Genomic DNA, 19,028 nt, shown 5'->3' with positions numbered 1-19,028 from the left:
TCGCTTCTCCGACACAACGTCTCGTTCCCTTCATCGGGGAACGGAGGTTACATACGTAACCTAGACGTTTATCTTATATATATATATATATATATATGAATTGTTTCAAAAAACGTTAGGAAATGTATCATCATCAGATTTATGATGCCTTTTACCAAAGCATTTACTGTATTTTTAACTTTGAAGGGATAGTTCATAGCAAAATGAAAATTCTGTTAACATTTTTAAAAATGTGGAACATTAAATTTCATATTTTGAAGAATGCTCTTGCTGCTTTTTCCATACAATGAAAACTTATAGGGACTGAAGTTTGTAAAAATTACACCATAGCACTACTGTGTGTCCAACCAACGGTATTACCGGTATAACCGGTTTTGAACGTGGATACACACCGGTATGAAAATTAGGACTTCATAGCAAGTCTAGTGCAAAGACTTGGTACTGCTAAGAAATACACAGACATGCTCGAACAGTATACAATACATGCTGCTACAGCTGAAATAAAACACACATTAGTTTCCCAAGAAGCTGGTCTAGATAAGTGATACTGGGGTGGAGGTGGGTAAACACTAAGAAAACTCTCATAGCTTGCATATTGAGACCACCTTGCTTATTTAAATCTTTGATGTAATTTGAAATAACAGTTTGTTTGGCTACCAAGATTACTTTGAAAGTTTGCACCATAGTTTCCTAACTGAACTTCAAGTCATTCCAAACCTACAGTACATGCACTATATTTAAGATATGATTTGATAGCTTTTTAAGGAACTAAACAAAATATATGCTGTTATTAACATAAAATATTTTTCTTTGTCATTGCTCTCACATCTCAGCTTTTTAAAAACCCCTGGTCACTATACGCTTTCATTGCATGGAAAAGAGCATTCTTCAAAATGTATCAATTTTTGTTGCATGGAAGTAAGAAAATGTTCACCCAAAAATGGAAATTCTCTCATGATTTACTCACTCTCAAGCCATTCCAGATGTGAATGACTTTCTTTCTTCTGCAGAACTCAAATGAAGATTTTTGGAAGAATATTCCAGCTCTTTAAGTTCATAAAATGCAAGTGAATGGTGACGAGATCTGTAAAATCTCCAAAAAGCAGATTAAGGCAACATAAAAGTAATCCATCAAATTCCAGTGGTTAAATCCATGTCTTCAGAAGATCAATATTTAAGTCCTTTTTTACTATAAATTCCCACTTTCAAAAGGATTGAAGTACTGATCTGTTTCTAACCCAAAGAGTTTGCAACACTTCAAATGACCAAAATGGAGTCATTTTTATTACTGTTTTGCTGCTTTTATGTGCTTTTTGGAGCGTCACAGTTTTGGCAACAATTCACTTGTATTGTATGGGCCTACAGAGCTGAAATATTCTTCTAAAAAGTTTGTGTTCAGCAGAAGAAAGAAAGTCATACGCATCTGGTATGGTATAGAGTAAATGAAGAGAGAATTTTCATTTTGGGTGAACAAACTCTTTAAATAAGGTGTCGGTTAGACAATGCAGCTACAACAAAGGAGTTTGTTCAAATGTATTTTATTTGACTGTTAATATTTGGCAAAGAAATTGCAGACGGCAACAGTTGCTAAGAGAGGATTGGTCAGAAACCCTTTTAAGGCTGGGCTTAGCGAAGGGTCAATTAAAAATGCTAATGTTGTCCCTCGTGTTCCCCCAGTTCCGTTCTCTCAGACTCCAACGGCGAGAAAAACTTCAGGTAACAATTCTTTGATCTGCTGTTCAGTATGTCAGTCAGAATGGATTGCTAGTTTTAAACCAACTTCAAGTTTAAAACCAATCCCAAAGCTCATTCCAACCAAACAAATAATGATCAGCTGATGTACTTGAATAATTCATTGGTTTTATATGGAGAAGCCTCCGCAGCAACTCGGTTACTTTGGATCTTCGTGCTGGCCTCTGGGCATATTTAATATTCTGTGTGAAGAAAAGTCATATAGCAAAATAAAAAAAAATAAAAAAGCAAAAACTGAAGCAGACATTACTTCAGAAAAATGGGGCCAGACCTGGCGCCAAATGTTTTTCCAAGATGAATGTATAATTAGTTCAATGTGAATATTTAACAAATGTTTTGAAGTGCTGTGCAGGAGCCACAATTATGGTCAACATTGTGGTAGCGGCCTGCTGTTTTATTGAGTAGATTTAACTCATAAAATTCATTCCCAGACAATGGTTTGTGTTCTCTTTATGTGTTTATTTATATTTATTTGATGACGCTTCCTTAGAATTGTGCTCCTCATTTGCTTTATATGACTCTTAGGACTCGTCCCTTACTAAAACACTCTAATTATAAGTTTCACGTAGTTCATACCAAGCTTGTTTTATTTATAAGGTCATGTGTCCTTGTCATGTGGCACACATTTTAAATGTCAGTGTTCCAGCCATTGTTTATGTAAAAAAGTGCTGCACAATTTGTCCTTCATTGCCCTTACCCTAACGTGATCTCGTATGATATTTCACTTATGTTGAATGTATGTATTCTTTTATTGTATTTCAGCATGGATTAATTGTCTCTTGTTGAAATGATAATAGTTCATTGGTTATCAGATATCAGTTTTCTCAATCTTTCATTTTCTCTCTCCAGCGGATAATAGTGGTGTGATTATTGTGGTGATTATTGTAAGCATACTGCTGCTGGCCATCTTGGGCAGCGTCTTCTACTTCCTGTACAAAAAGGGCAAGTTACCTTGTGGACGCTCAGGCAAGCAAGAAATGTATGTAATACTGTATTCCTTTTCCTTTTCATCTATTTTAATATCACTGTGTCATAGGGTTGGGAATCTAGAACCGTTTTTATTCAGAACTGGTTCCATGTTTAAAAAAATACCGGAACCAAATGATTTTCATGACTTTCTATTCTGTTAATGTTTCATGAGCACACATCTTTCAGCTGATTAAAATACTCTTGACAGAGTTTCTTGTAGCACTATTCAGCAGCAGCGCTGCTCCTTTACTACGCCTACAGCACGAAATACACAGCGCGACCAGTGTATTTTGATTTCCAAACAAATTATTTTTAAAAGCCTTTTTTAATTTATCTACAGTGCGAAACACATGAAGCAATGGAAAAAAATTACTCTTATGAGCTGGTTCTTTTGAATCTACAGCGCGAAACAAACATCACAACCGGTGTAGTCTGATTTCCGAATGAACGACTCTTTTGAGCTGGTTCTTTTGAATCTACAGCGCGAAACAAACAGCATAACCAGTGTAGTATGATTTCCGAATGAACGACTTTTTTGAGCTGGTTCTTTTGAATCTACAGCGCGAAACAAACATCACAACCGGTGTAGTCTGATTTCCGAATGAACGACTCTTTTGAGCTGGTTCTTTTGAATCTACAGAGCGAAACAAACATCACAACCGGTGTAGTCTGATTTCCGAATGAACGACTCTTTTGAGCTTTTTCTTTTGAATCTACAGCGTGAAACACACAGAACAGCCGTTGTAGTCTGATTTCCGAATGAACGACTGTTATGAGCTGTTTTTTTTTAATCTACAGCGTGAAACACACAGAACAGCCGGTGTAGTCTGATTTCCGAATGAACGACTCTTTTGAGCTGGTTCTTTTGAATCTACAGCGCGAAACAAACAGCACAACCGGTGTAGTCTGATTTCCGAATGAACGACTCTTTTGAGCTGGTTCTTTTGAATCTACAGAGCGAAACAAACATCGCAACCGGTGTAGTCTGATTTCCGAATGAACGACTCTTTTGAGCTGGTTCTTTTGAATCTACAGCGTGAAACACACAGAACAGCCGTTGTAGTCTGATTTCCTTATGAACGACTGTTATGAGCTGGTTTTTTTTATCTACAGCGTGAAACACACAGAACAGCCGGTGTAGTCTGATTTCCGAATGAACGACTCTTTTGAGCTGGTTCTTTTGAATCTACAGCGCAAAACAAACAGCACAACCGGTGTAGTCTGATTTCCGAATGAACGACTCTTTTGAGCTGGTTCTTTTGAATCTACAGCGCGAAACAAACATCACAACCGGTGTAGTCTGATTTCCGAATGAACGACTCTTTTGAGCTGGTTCTTTTGAATCTACAGCGCGAAACAAACAGCACAACCGGTGTAGTATGATTTCCGAATGAACGACTCTTTTGCGCTGGTTCTTTTGAATCTACAGCGCGAAACAAACAGCACAACCGGTGTAGTATGATTTCCGAATGAACGACTCTTTTGAGCTGGTTCTTTTGAATCTACAGCGCGAAACAAACATCACAACCGGTGTAGTCTGATTTCCGAATGAACGACTCTTTTGAGCTGGTTCTTTTGAATCTACAGCGTGAAACACACAGAACAGCCGGTGTAGTCTGATTTCCGAATGAACGACTCTTTTGAGCTAGTTCTTTTGAATCTACAGCGTGAAACACACAGAACAGCCGGTGTAGTCTGATTTCCGAATGAACGACTCTTTTGAGCTGGTTCTTTTGAATCTACAGCGCGAAACAAACAGCACAACCGGTGTAGTATGATTTCCGAATGAACGACTCTTTTGAGCTGGTTCTTTTGAATCTACAGCGCGAAACAAACATCACAACCGGTGTAGTATGATTTCCGAATGAACGACTCTTTTGAGCTGGTTCTTTTGAATCTACAGCATGAAACACACAGAACAGCCGGTGTAGTCTGATTTCCGAATGAACGACTCTTTTGAGCTGGTTCTTTTGAATCTACAGCGCGAAACAAACAGCACAACCGGTGTAGTATGATTTCCGAATGAACGACTCTTTTGAGCTGGTTCTTTTGAATCTACAGCTGAAACAAACATCACAACCGGTGTAGTCTGATTTCCGAATGAACGACTCTTTTGAGCTGGTTCTTTTGAATCTACAGCGCGAAACAAACATCACAACCGGTGTAGTCTGATTTCCGAATGAACGACTCTTTTGAGCTGGTTCTTTTGAATCTACAGCGTGAAACACACAGAACAGCCGGTGTAGTCTGATTTCCAAATGATCGACTGTTATGAGCTGTTTTTTTAATCTACAGCGTGAAACACACAGAACAGCCGGTGTAGTCTGATTTCCGAATGAACGACTCTTTTGAGCTGGTTCTTTTGAATCTACAGCACGAAACAAACAGCACAACCGGTGTAGTATGATTTCCGAATGAACGACTCTTTTGAGCTGGTTCTTTTGAATCTACAGCATGAAACACACAGAACAGCCGGTGTAGTCTGATTTCCGAATGAACGACTCTTTTGAGCTGGTTCTTTTGAATCTACAGTGCGAAACAAACAGCACAACCGGTGTAGTATGATTTCCGAATGAACGACTCTTTTGAGCTGGTTCTTTTGAATCTACAGCGCGAAACAAACATCACAACCGGTGTAGTCTGATTTCCGAATGAACGACTCTTTTGAGCTGGTTCTTTTGAATCTACAGCGCGAAACAAACATCACAACCGGTGTAGTCTGATTTCCGAATGAACGACTCTTTTGAGCTGGTTCTTTTGAATCTACAGCGTGAAACACACAGAACAGCCGGTGTAGTCTGATTTCCGAATGAACGACTCTTTTGAGCTGGTTCTTTTGAATCTACAGCATGAAACAAACAGCACAACCGGTGTAGTATGATTTCCGAATGAACGACTCTTTTGAGCTGGTTCTTTTGAATCTACAGCGTGAAACACACAGAACAGCCGGTGTAGTCTGATTTCCGAATGAACGACTGTTATGAGCTGTTTTTTTTAATCTACAGCGTGAAACACACAGAACAGCCGGTGTAGTCTGATTTCCGAATGAACGACTCTTTTGAGCTGGTTCTTTTGAATCTACAGCACGAAACAAACAGCACAACCGGTGTAGTATGATTTCCGAATGAACGACTCTTTTGAGCTGGTTCTTTTGAATCTACAGCGCGAAACAAACATCACAACCGGTGTAGTCTGATTTCCGAATGAACGACTCTTTTGAGCTGGTTCTTTTGAATCTACAGCGTGAAACAAACAGCACAACCGGTGTAGTCTGATTTCCGAATGATCGACTGTTATGAGCTGGTTCTTTGGAATCTACAGCGCGAAACAAACAGCACAACCAGTGTAGTCTGATTTCCGAATGATCGACTGTTATGAGCTGGTTCTTTTGAATCTAGAGCGCGAAACAAACAGCACAACCGGTGTAGTCTGATTTCCGAATGATCGACTGTTATGAGCTGGTTCTTTTGAATCTACAGCGTGAAACACACAGAACAGCCGGTGTAGTCTGATTTCCGAATGAACGACTCTTTTGAGCTGGTTCTTTTGAATCTACAGCACGAAACAAACAGCACAACCGGTGTAGTATGATTTCCGAATGAACGACTCTTTTGAGCTGGTTCTTTTGAATCTACAGCGCGAAACAAACATCACAACCGGTGTAGTCTGATTTCCGAATGAACGACTCTTTTGAGCTGGTTCTTTTGAATCTACAGTGCGAAACAAACAGCACAACCGGTGTAGTCTGATTTCCGAATGATCGACTGTTATGAGCTGGTTCTTTTGAATCTAGAGCGCGAAACAAACAGCACAACCGGTGTAGTCTGATTTCCGAATGATCGACTGTTATGAGCTGGTTCTTTTGAATCTAGAGCGCGAAACAAACAGCACAACCGGTGTAGTCTGATTTCCGAATGATCGACTGTTATGAGCTGGTTCTTTTGAATCTAGAGCGCGAAACAAACAGCACAACCGGTGTAGTCTGATTTCCGAATGATCGGCTGTTATGAGCTGGTTCTTTTGAATCTACAGCGTGAAACACACAGAACAGCCGGTGTAGTCTGATTTCCGAATGAACGACTCTTTTGAGCTGGTTCTTTTGAATCTACAGCACGAAACAAACATCACAACCGGTGTAGTATGATTTCCGAATGAACGACTCTTTTGAGCTGGTTCTTTTGAATCTACAGCGCGAAACAAACATCACAACCGGTGTAGTCTGATTTCCGAATGAACGACTCTTTTGAGCTGGTTCTTTTGAATCTACAGTGCGAAACAAACAGCACAACCGGTGTAGTCTGATTTCCGAATGATCGACTGTTATGAGCTGGTTCTTTTGAATCTAGAGCGTGAAACAAACAGCACAACCGGTGTAGTCTGATTTCCGAATGAACGACTCTTTTGAGCTAGTTCTTTTGAATCTACAGCGTGAAACACACAGAACAGCCGGTGTAGTCTGATTTCCGAATGAACGACTCTTTTGAGCTGGTTCTTTTGAATCTACAGCACGAAACAAACAGCACAACCGGTGTAGTATGATTTCCGAATGAACGACTCTTTTGAGCTGGTTCTTTTGAATCTACAGCGCGAAACAAACAGCACAACCGGTGTAGTCTGATTTCCGAATGATCGACTGTTATGAGCTGGTTCTTTTTAACAATCCGGGATTGTTAAATTCTTTATGATTTCTATCCCTACTGTGTCAGTTCAATAAATGAATATGGCTTTGAAGGATAGCTTACAAAAAGTACCATGTTTTTATTACAATTACCAAGGTAATATTATTTTTTGGACATGACATTGAAGTACCTTTGGAGAACCATGTAAATGGTACATGAATATGGTAATCATTCAGAACATGGGACGTCAAAGTACCATGGTATTATCATCAAAAACTAGAATTTTACCACGGTAGTGCCACAGTGCTTTTTGTAAATGTAACTTGAAAAGACTCCCAGATAGCATAGTCTTTATTACAGTGCTTGCGAGGGAGATCTGCATTGATGTTCCTCTAACATTTTGATTAGGGGTTTGTTCTTTCCTGTACTCTGACACGGCAAAGCCTCTATAATGCAAACTCTATTCTTCCCAGCAAGCACTGATATTTTCCTTAAAACATCATTGAATAATTTGTGGTACCAAATGCTGCATTCTGGTGTATCAGTATGTTAATCTCTACAGCATTAATGCCTACAGCACCAAGGAGAAGACTAACAAGGATGACATTGTGGTAGAGATGAAGGCAAAAAAGATGGAAGAGTCTGTGCTACTAAAGGGAGTCAACGGTGACAATAAACCAACCACTGACCAGGTAACTATGAATACTGAGATTTCAAGAACTAAATCATTAGTCAAAGATTAATGATCATAATAGGTAAAGACTATTTAAAACTGAAGTTATTAATTTCTCTGCCCCTACTTATGCCAACAGAATTGCCCAAAATAATCAATTTTCAGACAGATTCCATAAAACTCCCCCTGTTTTCCATTGGTTGACAAACAGATAGTCGCGCCCCAAACTCACACCATTCGTTAAACCAGTGTTGCTGTGTCAGACTGGATAGGTTGCGCAAACAAACAGAGGAATGTTTTGATAAAGCCACAGTATTTCACTTTTGGTGAAATCAACCTTAAAATGTGAATACTTAAAAGTTGACTGCATACTAAACTGAAAAACAAAGGTAATTTCTTTTGTCTTTATTTCACCTGAACTAACAGTCTTATTTTCTACTCTTTCCTGGGGTAAAGACCACTACTCTTAGCTCATAAAACGGAGGCTTACCAGCGATTAAAGACCCTATTTTGTGCCTCCTTGCTGGCCCAACAATCAAGTCTTTTGACCTGGAGAACTTCTTGTGGAGCAGTCATCTCTTCTGGATAAAGTGGACTGTACTTCTTTTTCTTGTTTGTAAGCAGCAGCATTCACGTTTGAGTAAATGGGACTTATGCGAGCTGATCCAAAAGGGAAGATCGCTCTCCTTTTTCTACTGATTCTCAACATGTTTTTTTTTTTTTCAAAGACATTTGACCATGTTCATGAAACACAAGCAGAAGGAATTCCTGTGTAAATTGTTCGTAAAACCATTTTCATGTCAATTTTTTCACTGAATTGAATGCGATAATTTACGCAAGACCGATTTTACAAACTATTTGCTTGTTTTATGAATGAGTCCCAATGTCACAATGTCAGTTTTAGACATCAAAAATGTATATACTATAAATATATTTAGTTATTGATCCTACTTGTGACCTTTGTGTGCTTTTTTTTAAGCTCTATTCAGCATTTATTTTAGTGTATGTTCTTTCATAACAGCTAAAAAGCAGTTCAGTGTTAGTTTAAATATAAATGCTGTAATTTAAGGGAAAACATTACCTAATAGACATTGAGAATAACATCGATATGCCCAAACAACATATCATATACCCATAGCCCTTCACAATAAGAAACCCTGTCCAACCCTGTAAGCAGATAAACAAGTCAGGGATTCAACCAATAGCAAGCTGATACATGATCCAACTTCATCAAACTACTGCAGAGCTCATGTACTCTTTGTAAATAGTCGTAGGAAAGGAAATTGTAGATTTTTGTGTTTTGACTGCTGAGGGGAATTGCAGCTCCCTCTATTTCTGCCTCAACTGCAGTGCCTGAGGATAAGTGTCTTCATTTTACATCAAAGTTAGTTACACTGAAAGCTTGTGTTGTGTATTGTTTGTTTTCAACATTTCTGTGTATTTGGTGAAGGGGAAATTTTTGATTCCTTCAGAATGCCTTGAATATTTGTACATTTTTATAAAGAAAAGCATTATGTTTTTGCCTGAAAAGGTTTTACCCCTTAAAGTGATAGTTCACCCAAATATTCTCTCATCATTTACTCACCCTCATGCCTCCCCGGATATGTGTGAATTTCTTTCTTCAGCAGAACACAAATGAAGATTTTTAGAAGAATATTTCAGCTCTGTAGGTCCATACAATGCAAGTGAATTTTGAAGCTCCAAAAATCACAGTTAGCATAAAAGTCATCCATACGACTCCAGTGGTTTAATCCATGTCTTCTGAGGCGATATGATAGGTGTGGGTGTGAAACAGATAAATTTTTAAGTCCTTTTTTTTTTTTAATTCTCCTCCCTGCCCAGTCAGTATCCACTTTCACATACTTCTTTTGTTTTTGACAATTTGCATTCTTTGTGCATATCACCACCTACTGGGTAGGGAGTTTATAGTGAAAAAGGACTTAAATATTGATCTGTTTCTCATCCACACCTATCGCTTCTTAAGACATGAATTACTCTTGCATTTTATGGACCAACAGAGCTGAAATATTCTTAAATAAATCTTTATTGGTGTTCAGCAGAAGAAAGAAAGTCATGCGCATCTTGGATGGCATGAGGATGAGTAAATGATGAGATAATTCTTGGGTGAACTATCGCTTTAAAGAAATCTTTTGATCGATAGTGTTTTATTTTGGTAGGGTTTTTTTTGTTTGTTTGTTGTCGTTTTGTTTGTTTTAGATTTGGAAAAGTGCATTTTTGAGGCAGTTTCACTTGTCATTCAGGCATTACTTATTATCTTATGTTTTCATGTACATAATTTATACAGTTTCACCGACATGATGTTGAATTTGTTAATACAGTACAACACATACTTGACTGTTGTTGCCAGCCCCTAAACTACACAAACCACATTTCATTATGGCTGGACTCATGCATTGTTTGAGCTGCACATCTTATGGTTAAATTCCAAAAATCTGAAAAGTTGACTGATTTTGAGCATTTTTGTGTTCACCTTATTGTCCTTCACAAGTCATGGTTACTTAAAAACAACAGTTACTTTTACAATAATGGATGTAACAGAGAAACACAGGCACCTTTTTTGTTTGCATGAGTTGCATTGTTAAAATGTTATTTTAGCAATCTTTGTGTTGTCTAAAGATTAGTGCGAGCCATTTGAGACTATTGTCAGAACACTGTTAAGCCTCTGCTTATTACACTGGCCTGTGGACCTTTCCTTGCCTGTCCATGTGAGAAAAATATGTTTTAAAAGTGCAAACTATCATTATCATTGTAGAGTGTCCACTAACACAGTAATGTCATGTTTCATGTTTGTTGTAAATTAAGTACTTGTGGTTTGATGCTTGCATTTTTATATATATTTGCTTCTCATTTTTTGGCCAAAAACAATAAATAAAAATACAAATAAAGATATGTTACATTCAATGTCTGTATCAGGCTTCTTGGAAAGATTAATTGTGATGGATGATTTTAGATACCGTAGAAACCATAGAAAATTAAATGACACAAGCCTGGTCAGCCAACTCTTTGTCCAGTTCTTTTCTTTGGTGCACTAATTCAGAAGTGCAGAAAAGTGTTTTAACAGAGTCTGCTAAAGTGAGCTGTCCAACACTTCCTACACTGCTGTTTCCATGGTATCTTTTATTGAGACCACTGCCTGAATATATTTGCAGTCATTCAATGTCACAGAATACACTGTTCTTTATTGTTATAAAATGTTCTAAAGTGTGCTTAATTGCAGTGTTATATTTCTAAAATACATTTCTATGGTAATGAATAGCCACTATTTGATTACAAATAAACTACAAGGCCTATTTGAAGGTGTCTGTAGCTTATATTTTATACTGTTCCATTTAGTCACATAGTAGGCTAAGTTTGTTTTGATAGTCTATAGGACACAATGCACACACAATGTCAGTGAAGGGTATATTAAACATTAGCACTGTCGTTCACAATGTGCAGAAGGATGCTTCACATAAAACAACATGATTGTGTCACTGACATTCTGCCACTGTTACTCATAACAGTAAATTACGTCAAAATTAGCATGAATTCAACGTGTCAGACATTTCTGTTTCAAGACTGGGTATAATTGATAGAAAAAGAGAGTAAGGTTGCCCTCTACCTGTCACTAAGTTCAGACACAGCTCGAGCAATGAAGCTGTACTGGATCATCATTCCCTTTGAACGTTTTGTTTTGTTTATTTTCCTTAAACGTTAGTATCTGTGTTCAGATAAACCTCGAGTGATGTTCGTTGATAACAATGGGAGCTCTTTATCGCGCCGTTAGCATAGCAGTAGAGCATGAACTATATTAAACTGCTGTTTTATCTTTCAGCCGTCGTGAAACAACTCTTGCAGCATTTAATAACAACTTCTTATTCATGTCTCATTAATTAAATTATAACAACATTTTATGTTTGTATTTGTATGAAACGTTTCCCCCAGCAAACTTTCGCCTAGCCATCCAGCATACGGTTGGAAACTACTGGAAATATGTTTCCAGCTAAACACTTTAACCCCTGTGCGACCTTAAAGGCGTTTTTGTGTTTTTCGTTATCATTGCATTTTGGCTGTGTTAATACCAACGGCATACATTTAGCCAAAAGTGTGTATTTTGGGGGAAAGTTTGATATTTCAACCTCAGTTCCTAAATACGTCTATAATACACTGTGTACAAAAAATAGTTACACTCAGGACCTTAAGGACAAAAATGTCCCCATTGAAACCCATTAAACGGCAATATGATTCCAGGTCCATCAAAGCATAAAATCATGAATTATATGATAATATAATTCACCTTATATACACACCTATAATGTGGCCTCAAATTGTATTTAAATATATATATATCCACCAGATGGCGCCATTTCCCCCTCTTGTTTTGCCTATGGAGTACATGCTTTTTTCCTATTTTCTGTTTGCTGTATTATAGAGCATTGCAGTCCAATTGAAAAAAATATGCAGCTAAAATTGTGTGGGTGTGTTGGTATGGATGTATTGAGTGTGTGTGTGTGTGTGTGTGTGTGTGTGTGTGTGTGTGTGTGTGTGTGTGTGTGTGTGTGTGTGTGTGTGTGTGTGTGTGTGTGTGTGTGTGTGCGTGTGATGTATATCACTTTGTGGGGACCAAATGTCCCCATAAGGATAGTAAAACCCAAAATTTTTGACCTTGTGGGGACATTTTGTCGGTCCCCATGAGGAAAACCTTTCTTATAAATCATACTAAATTATGTTTTTTGAAAATGTAAAAATGCAGAAAGTTTTCTGTGAGGGTTAGGTTTAGGGGTAGGGTTAGGTTTAGGGGATAGAATATAAAGTTTGTACAGTATAAAAACCATTATGTCTATGAAAAGTCCCCATAAAACATGGAAACACTACGTGTGTGTGTGTGTGTGTGTGTGTGTGTGTGTGTGTGTGTGTGTGTGTGTGTGTGTGTGTGTGTGTGTGTGTGTGTGTGTGTGTGTGTGTGTGTATAAAAACAACAGTTGCATTATATAAAGAAACTGGCATTTAAAGAGTTAAAATCCTGAAAATGAATATTTTGTAGTTATGATCATTGACAATGCTGCTTAAAAAATTAACTAATTGAAAGTGGAAAATAATATTAATATATAATATTAATATGGCAGTTTTTTTGACTGAGACTTTTTTGTCCTCTAAGGTCATCTGAGCAACGTTTTTTATTGATGCACAAGTGTTAATGGAATATCACTTATCCAGATATTAATCTTGTAAAGTTTATAAAGGAATTGAATGTAATATAAATTTTTTATTTCTAATTTTCTTTCAGTCAAATTGTTTTTAACAACCCTTACAAAATGTACTGTGGCAAGCAACAGTATCATGTTACAGTGATCGGTATAGTAGCTTGGTATACATACTTCAAACTATAGGATGGTACTGAATGATTCCCTTTCATGTACCATGGTACCTTAAAGGTGCACACAGTAATTTTTCATGCCGATTCTGTCAACGGCAGTTAATGATACATTCTCAAATTATAACATATCTGTGGTGGATAATCTCTTTACTCAAAACAACAAACACAAAACGGATTAACCTGGTGCCGTTCATGTTTCACATGCACAAACGCTGCAGTGTTGCTATGGTTATCACTTAAGTGACCACTGGAGTTGTATGGATTACTTTTATGTGGCCTTTATGTACTTTTTGGAGCTTTAAAGGTCTGGTCACCATTCACTTGCATTGTATGGACCTACAGAGCTGAAATATTGTTCTTAAAATTTTAATTTGTGTTCTGCAGAAGAAAGAAAGTCTTACAAAACTGGGATGGCATGAGGGTGAGTATATGATGAGAGAATTTTCATTTCTAAATAATAGTATGTGTATGTTACTTGCCTGTTTGTGTTGCACTACTAGCAGAAGCGCATCTCAGTCTCATTTGTTAATACGCTGTCTATCACACTAATCCTGTTTCCTAAGGCTATTACCTGCCAATGACATTGCACAATACTTCCTTACATGGCCCATTTCCCACACTACGTTGGAGCTTGAATGAAATGAAACTTTTGGAGGTTTTGAAGAGTACCCTTCTTCCCACTGTTAGCTCATAGGATGGGCCGATGAATGGCTCCATGTTGTTAGGAATTTAGCTGGGATGGGGTATATTGGGAGGAAAGAGTATTATCTCATAAGAGGCTCAAGCTGCTTGAAGCTCCATAGAGAAGAGGAAGTGAGCGATCAGAAGCATTGTAAGGCTGTGATTGTGTCTGCTGTGTCAGGCCACTCTCAGACAGGAAGGGGTTTTGTGTTGAAATAGGTTGCTGAGTGCATGTCTGGAGATGTCACTTGCAACTGGATGACTTGACAATGCTGCAATGCCAGAATGAGAGATGAGGTAAAAACTGGAACTACTTTCATGGACTTGACATGCAGCATTGAGCTCGAAGGATGTTTCGGTTCATATATGTATTGAACTTTATTTAAGGTTTGTAAACTGAATTTCTGCAATATACAAATGGGCAATTGAGTCACCTAGTTGAGATTATATTCATTAGTGTTTGAGATATTACATCTGAATCAGTGTCAAACGAGTGTCGAAGTCAAAATTGTTGATACATTTATCTGCAAGTCTATTGATTGTGTGCAGTCTGATTGACTTTTACATGAAAACATTTAATTTCCAGTACAGAGATGCCCTTATTCTTTGTGGAGACAAGTTGCAGCCTCATTGGCTGGCTCTTTCTGTATGTGTTGCTGTGTCATTTGAATGGTGAGAAAGATAATGAGTGGAACTGCAGACTGGTAACTCTGATCCATGGCATCCTGATAGTCTGTGTGACTGCCTACATTGGGTTTATTGCTGGGCCATGGCCTTTCACACACCCAGGTGAGTTCTCCTGCCCTGTTTTGATGTTTATTAAGCTTTTTACTAATTATTAATGGAAAGCATCACTTTTACTATTGCTTATAGTGTGGGTTTATTTGTTGTTATTTTTTAAAACTATAACGTAAACTTATTTTTCCCCAATGGACCTATAGCGTTTAAGTGGGGTTGGCTTGATCGGATGATATTGTAAAACAGATTTAAAAATCCAAAAGAGATGCATACATACAGTTCCAACACCCTGACAAACTCCATAGACAGCAAGATTTGCATTCACATATTGCTATTTTATCCATGTAAGATTTTTTGATAATACTGTAAAGGCATTACAACCAGAGTCCAAAATTATTGCAGACTTTAGGGCAAAAATGCCTCCAAAAGTGACAAAAATGCCCCTGAAATGAATTCATACAGTATGATTCTTCGCCTTCAGACAATTTCATGTCCCAGGTGGTGATTTTTAATAAAACCAACAGATTTCAACTTATTTTCTTTTTTAATATTTATTCAAACTGATTTGGAAACTTTACCAGGGCTTCAGTATTTCTTTGGGTACTTTTCAACTACCTTTTATGTATATATTTTAATGTGTTCTGCCTTGTCTTAGACCCAGACTTTCAATATTAAACTATTAAAATATAATATCAAAATACAAATTATTGCAAGATTAAAACTATGATAATCTAAAGAAATATTCAAATAAAGAAAGCATTTAAATATTTTTGTGAAAAATATTTCTAAAAATGTTTTTAAGTTACGACTCTCATGTTGTGGCATCATTTCCACCACACCAAATACTTTTGGCCCCAATAACGTTTTATAAAACTTAGTGTTCTTGTTAACAAAGTTGACAAAATTGTCACAGAAGAGCATGCTTAGAAAGCAAAGAAAATTCAAGGTTAATATCACTTGTGTGTTGAGTATTTTTTTTTATTGGGCGTAATTTCCAATCACTCTCACAGCGAAATCGTCAGGATTCGTACGCCTTTTCTAAATTTGGCTAATTTGTATGATATCCTGCGACTATCCGGCTACATCGTTTCCCGCGCCTTTCACTGCAACCAATGACGTCGCTGGACATCGTTTACATCTAATACGTGAAAATTACATGCTTCTGTCACACACAACAGCTTCCTATCATGTTTATACACTCTACTGATTTGTTAGGTTTAGATAAGGGGTTTGGGTAAGGGCATTATATTAATACGCATGTCATTAACGCCTCGTGCACGAAATTCGCGCTTTCTTCCGCATTTGACACCCGACAACTTGCACGTGATGAAGTCGTACGCGTTTATGCGAACAAAATCGTGCGACATCACACGAAATAGCCGCCTCCTAAATCTACGACTTTTCTTGAGATCGGGTTGATCAAGCTGTAATTTTGCCTAATTATACAAAAAGTGTGAAAATATAATTTTATTTTGTTTATTTAGGATACATAAAATGCTAGTTATGTAATTAGCCTCAGCATGACAGTCTACCTTTGTATTTCAAAAATATACAATTATTTAATTTCTATCACTGTCATTTTCACCACAGAATTCCATCAAATACAATACAGAATTTGTCAAAATGACAAATTCTGTATTGTGATGCATGTACATGTTGGACATAGCTAGAAGACAAATAAAATAAACTAGCGAGAGTGTGAGTCATTGTTTTTATTTTTTTTAATGATTACTTCACAGGGAAATTCACAGGGCAGAAAGGGCCGGTAGTTGAAGAAACACCCTTTTTTTCATAATAATCTATTCTAGGTCTCAGTTACGCATGTCAATTTACACTATATGTTTGTTTTAGTCTCTTTAAAGACCATTTCAATGAATTGATTACATTTTATTGATATTTATGATTAAATATTGGACATAAATGGACAGACAACACATTGTGTGTTGTATGAGAAACACTAAGCGCTCATAAAAATAAAATCATTTTCAAAAGACAAATATTGCCCTTTCATAAAAAGGTTCATTTCTAAATTGATTACAACTGTCTGTCAGGTTTAATAAACCCTTCCAAATTGGATCTGACTTCTTGCCACCAGGCACTGAAAACACATCACACCAGATCCTGGCTCTGGTGCTCAGCCTGGGATACTTCCTCTTTGACATGGCTTGGTGTGTGTACTTCCGGACAGAGGGTCCGGTGATGCTGGCCCACCACACCATGAGCATCCTTGGGATCCTGCTTGCTCTTGGACTGGGTGAGTCGGGCATCGAGACCTGTGCCGTTCTCTTCGGCAGCGAGATTACCAACCCGCTCTTGCAGGCTCGCTGGTTCCTGAAGCGTATGGGCCGCTATGACAGTTTGACTGGAGATGTTGTGGACCTGCTCTTCATTGTCCTATTTGCCTCTGTGAGGATCGGTGTTGGGAGCAGAATGCTGTACTGTGAGTTGTCCTCCCCAAAGCCATCACTAATTGTGAAAGTAGGTGGGGTGGCTATTTACTCCCTCTCGTGGATCTTCATGGTAGACATTGCACGATTTGCCTGCCGGAAAACTCGAGCCAAATACAGGCGATGGACAGAACAATTCAAACTGGATGATGTCAGAGGACCTGCTGCTAAAGTGCAATAGGTCGTTCTGCATTTGTGTTTGTACATTTGCATAACTGTTGATGTATGTGTAGCTAGACGTTATTACCACGAAACCTAACCAAAGTACATAAAAAGGATTTTGGGTAACACTTTACAATAAGGGTTCATTTGTTAACATTATTTAATGCACAAGGTTTCCTGAAGAATATTTTTTTACACAATTTATTAATTTGGGCTGATGCTAATTTAGGAAGTTAGTTAATTCATATTAGTTCATTGTGCATTAACTAAAATTAACATATAGGCTACAACTTTTAATGTTTAAAATGTATTAGATATGTTGGAATTCATGATTAATATAAGTGCTTCAAAATTATTGTTCAGTGTTTGTTCGTCAACGAGTGTTGTTAAGTAATGTTAATGTTAACCTTATTGTAAAGTGCTACTGAATTTTGTATGTAAGCTTATTTAGGCCAGTTGTTGATTTGTTTTTGTCCTGCTAATATGTTTACTTGGTCTACAAAAAAAAAACAAACAAAAAAAAAACATTGCTTGTAGGAACATATTTTATTTGTTAGAAAGAAAAAGCATTAGGTCAATGACGTGACACTCTTCTTTTTCCCCCATCTGGATCTATTAAATTATCCAAAAAGTTAATTAATACAAAATGACTTGAATACACCTCTACTATGATGAACATGTTTTTAATTTCTGAATTCAAAGTAATTCGATTACTTAAAAAAAAAATTCTGGGGCTTCAAAATAAAATAAAACGATTAAGTGTAAAATAAACAAACAATTAAATACATAAAAATGTAATATAAACATTTGAATAAATAAATAAAAACAGAGAAAAACCCCTTTATACCCTCATTTGTGTGTATGAAAAGTATTTTTAAAATTTTTGAAGCACATTTTGTTCAGGTCAAATGGAGTAACCCTAAACACAACAACAACAACAAAAAAAAATTATGATATTTGGAAATAAATAAATAATTAAGTTGTGTATACACATATGTATTCAAGGAAAGTATTTTAACACATTTTACTTGATAATAACACCAGTCTTTATTTATATATATATATATATATATATATATATATATATATATATATATATATATATATATATATTAGGGCTGTATAAGGAAGGACCACAATAAGGATGATTCCTGAGAAATTCAAGCTTGTAGTACCACCTGTTTACTCCAGAGGGCAGTAAGTGAAATTCCAGCTGTATGAGCAACGTGTAGTTTATACAGCGAAGAAAACACTTCAGTAGGCAGAACAACACAAACATGGGTTACGTTCTTGCGTTTAAAACACTTGATTGAGCGCAAAAGCAATCTAAGGGATCTCAAGATGTGTTTAAAGATTGAGTATTAAACTATATTTAACTTGACACAGTGACCTAAACATTTAAAGTTTATGACGCAACACGCCCGAGACGTCTATTGTAGGTGTAAATTAACGGGTCCTTAAACAAGCCCTCATAATATATCTCCAACTGATTGACAAATTCACTTGTGAAATGGATTGCTGTGAACTGTTGCCAATGATTGACTTATGATCAATAATATGTAGTAAACAATACATTGTATTCTAAAGCTGCTTTTATTATTGTCTTATCA

The 19,028-nt window shown here is 37.0% G+C and overlaps 2 protein-coding genes across 4 annotated transcripts in view; both read left to right on the top strand.

Annotated features, from left to right (window-relative positions):
* Nucleotides 1-10,928, top strand: part of mcama (melanoma cell adhesion molecule a) — an 83,356-nt gene extending 72,428 nt beyond the window's left edge. The window contains exons 13-16 of one of the 2 annotated variants that reach the window (XM_052112412.1): nt 1,678-1,716; nt 2,602-2,731; nt 7,918-8,032; nt 8,470-10,928. In XM_052112412.1, the coding sequence (XP_051968372.1) occupies nt 1,678-1,716; nt 2,602-2,731; nt 7,918-8,032; nt 8,470-8,490 (305 nt within the window). In that variant the 3' untranslated portion in view covers nt 8,491-10,928. Of the gene's footprint in view, nt 1-1,677; nt 1,717-2,601; nt 2,732-7,902; nt 8,033-8,469 lie in introns of both variants that reach the window. The other variant, XM_052112403.1, reaches the window with a different exon arrangement.
* Nucleotides 10,929-14,119: 3,191 nt separating this feature from the next.
* On the top strand, nt 14,120-17,999 carry tlcd5b (TLC domain containing 5b). 2 transcript variants are annotated; one of them, XM_052111846.1, is made up of 3 exons: nt 14,120-14,458; nt 14,663-14,860; nt 16,905-17,999. In XM_052111846.1, the coding sequence occupies exons 2-3, from the start codon at nt 14,665-14,667 to the stop codon at nt 17,435-17,437; spliced, it is 729 nt and encodes a 242-aa protein (XP_051967806.1). In that variant the 5' UTR covers nt 14,120-14,458; nt 14,663-14,664; the 3' UTR covers nt 17,438-17,999. The 2 variants fall into 2 exon arrangements, with proteins under 2 accessions (XP_051967806.1, XP_051967800.1); XM_052111840.1 differs by having other exon boundaries at nt 14,658-14,860.
* The last annotated feature ends 1,029 nt before the right edge of the window (nt 18,000-19,028 follow it).

Source organism: Xyrauchen texanus, chromosome 3, assembly GCF_025860055.1.
Source record: "Xyrauchen texanus isolate HMW12.3.18 chromosome 3, RBS_HiC_50CHRs, whole genome shotgun sequence".
NCBI lineage: Eukaryota > Metazoa > Chordata > Actinopteri > Cypriniformes > Catostomidae > Xyrauchen > Xyrauchen texanus.
This window is presented reverse-complemented; position numbering and strand designations above follow the sequence as displayed.

What these genes read in the sequence shown, in the direction of transcription:
- tlcd5b (XM_052111846.1), top strand. Translation starts at nt 14,665, where the DNA reads ATGCCCTTATTCTTTGTGGAGACAAGTTGCAGCCTCATTGGCTGGCTC. An exon ending in ATGGCCTTTCACACACCCAG is followed by an intron (nt 14,861 to 16,904) that starts GTGAGTTCTCCT and finishes TCTTGCCACCAG; the next exon opens with GCACTGAAAACACATCACAC.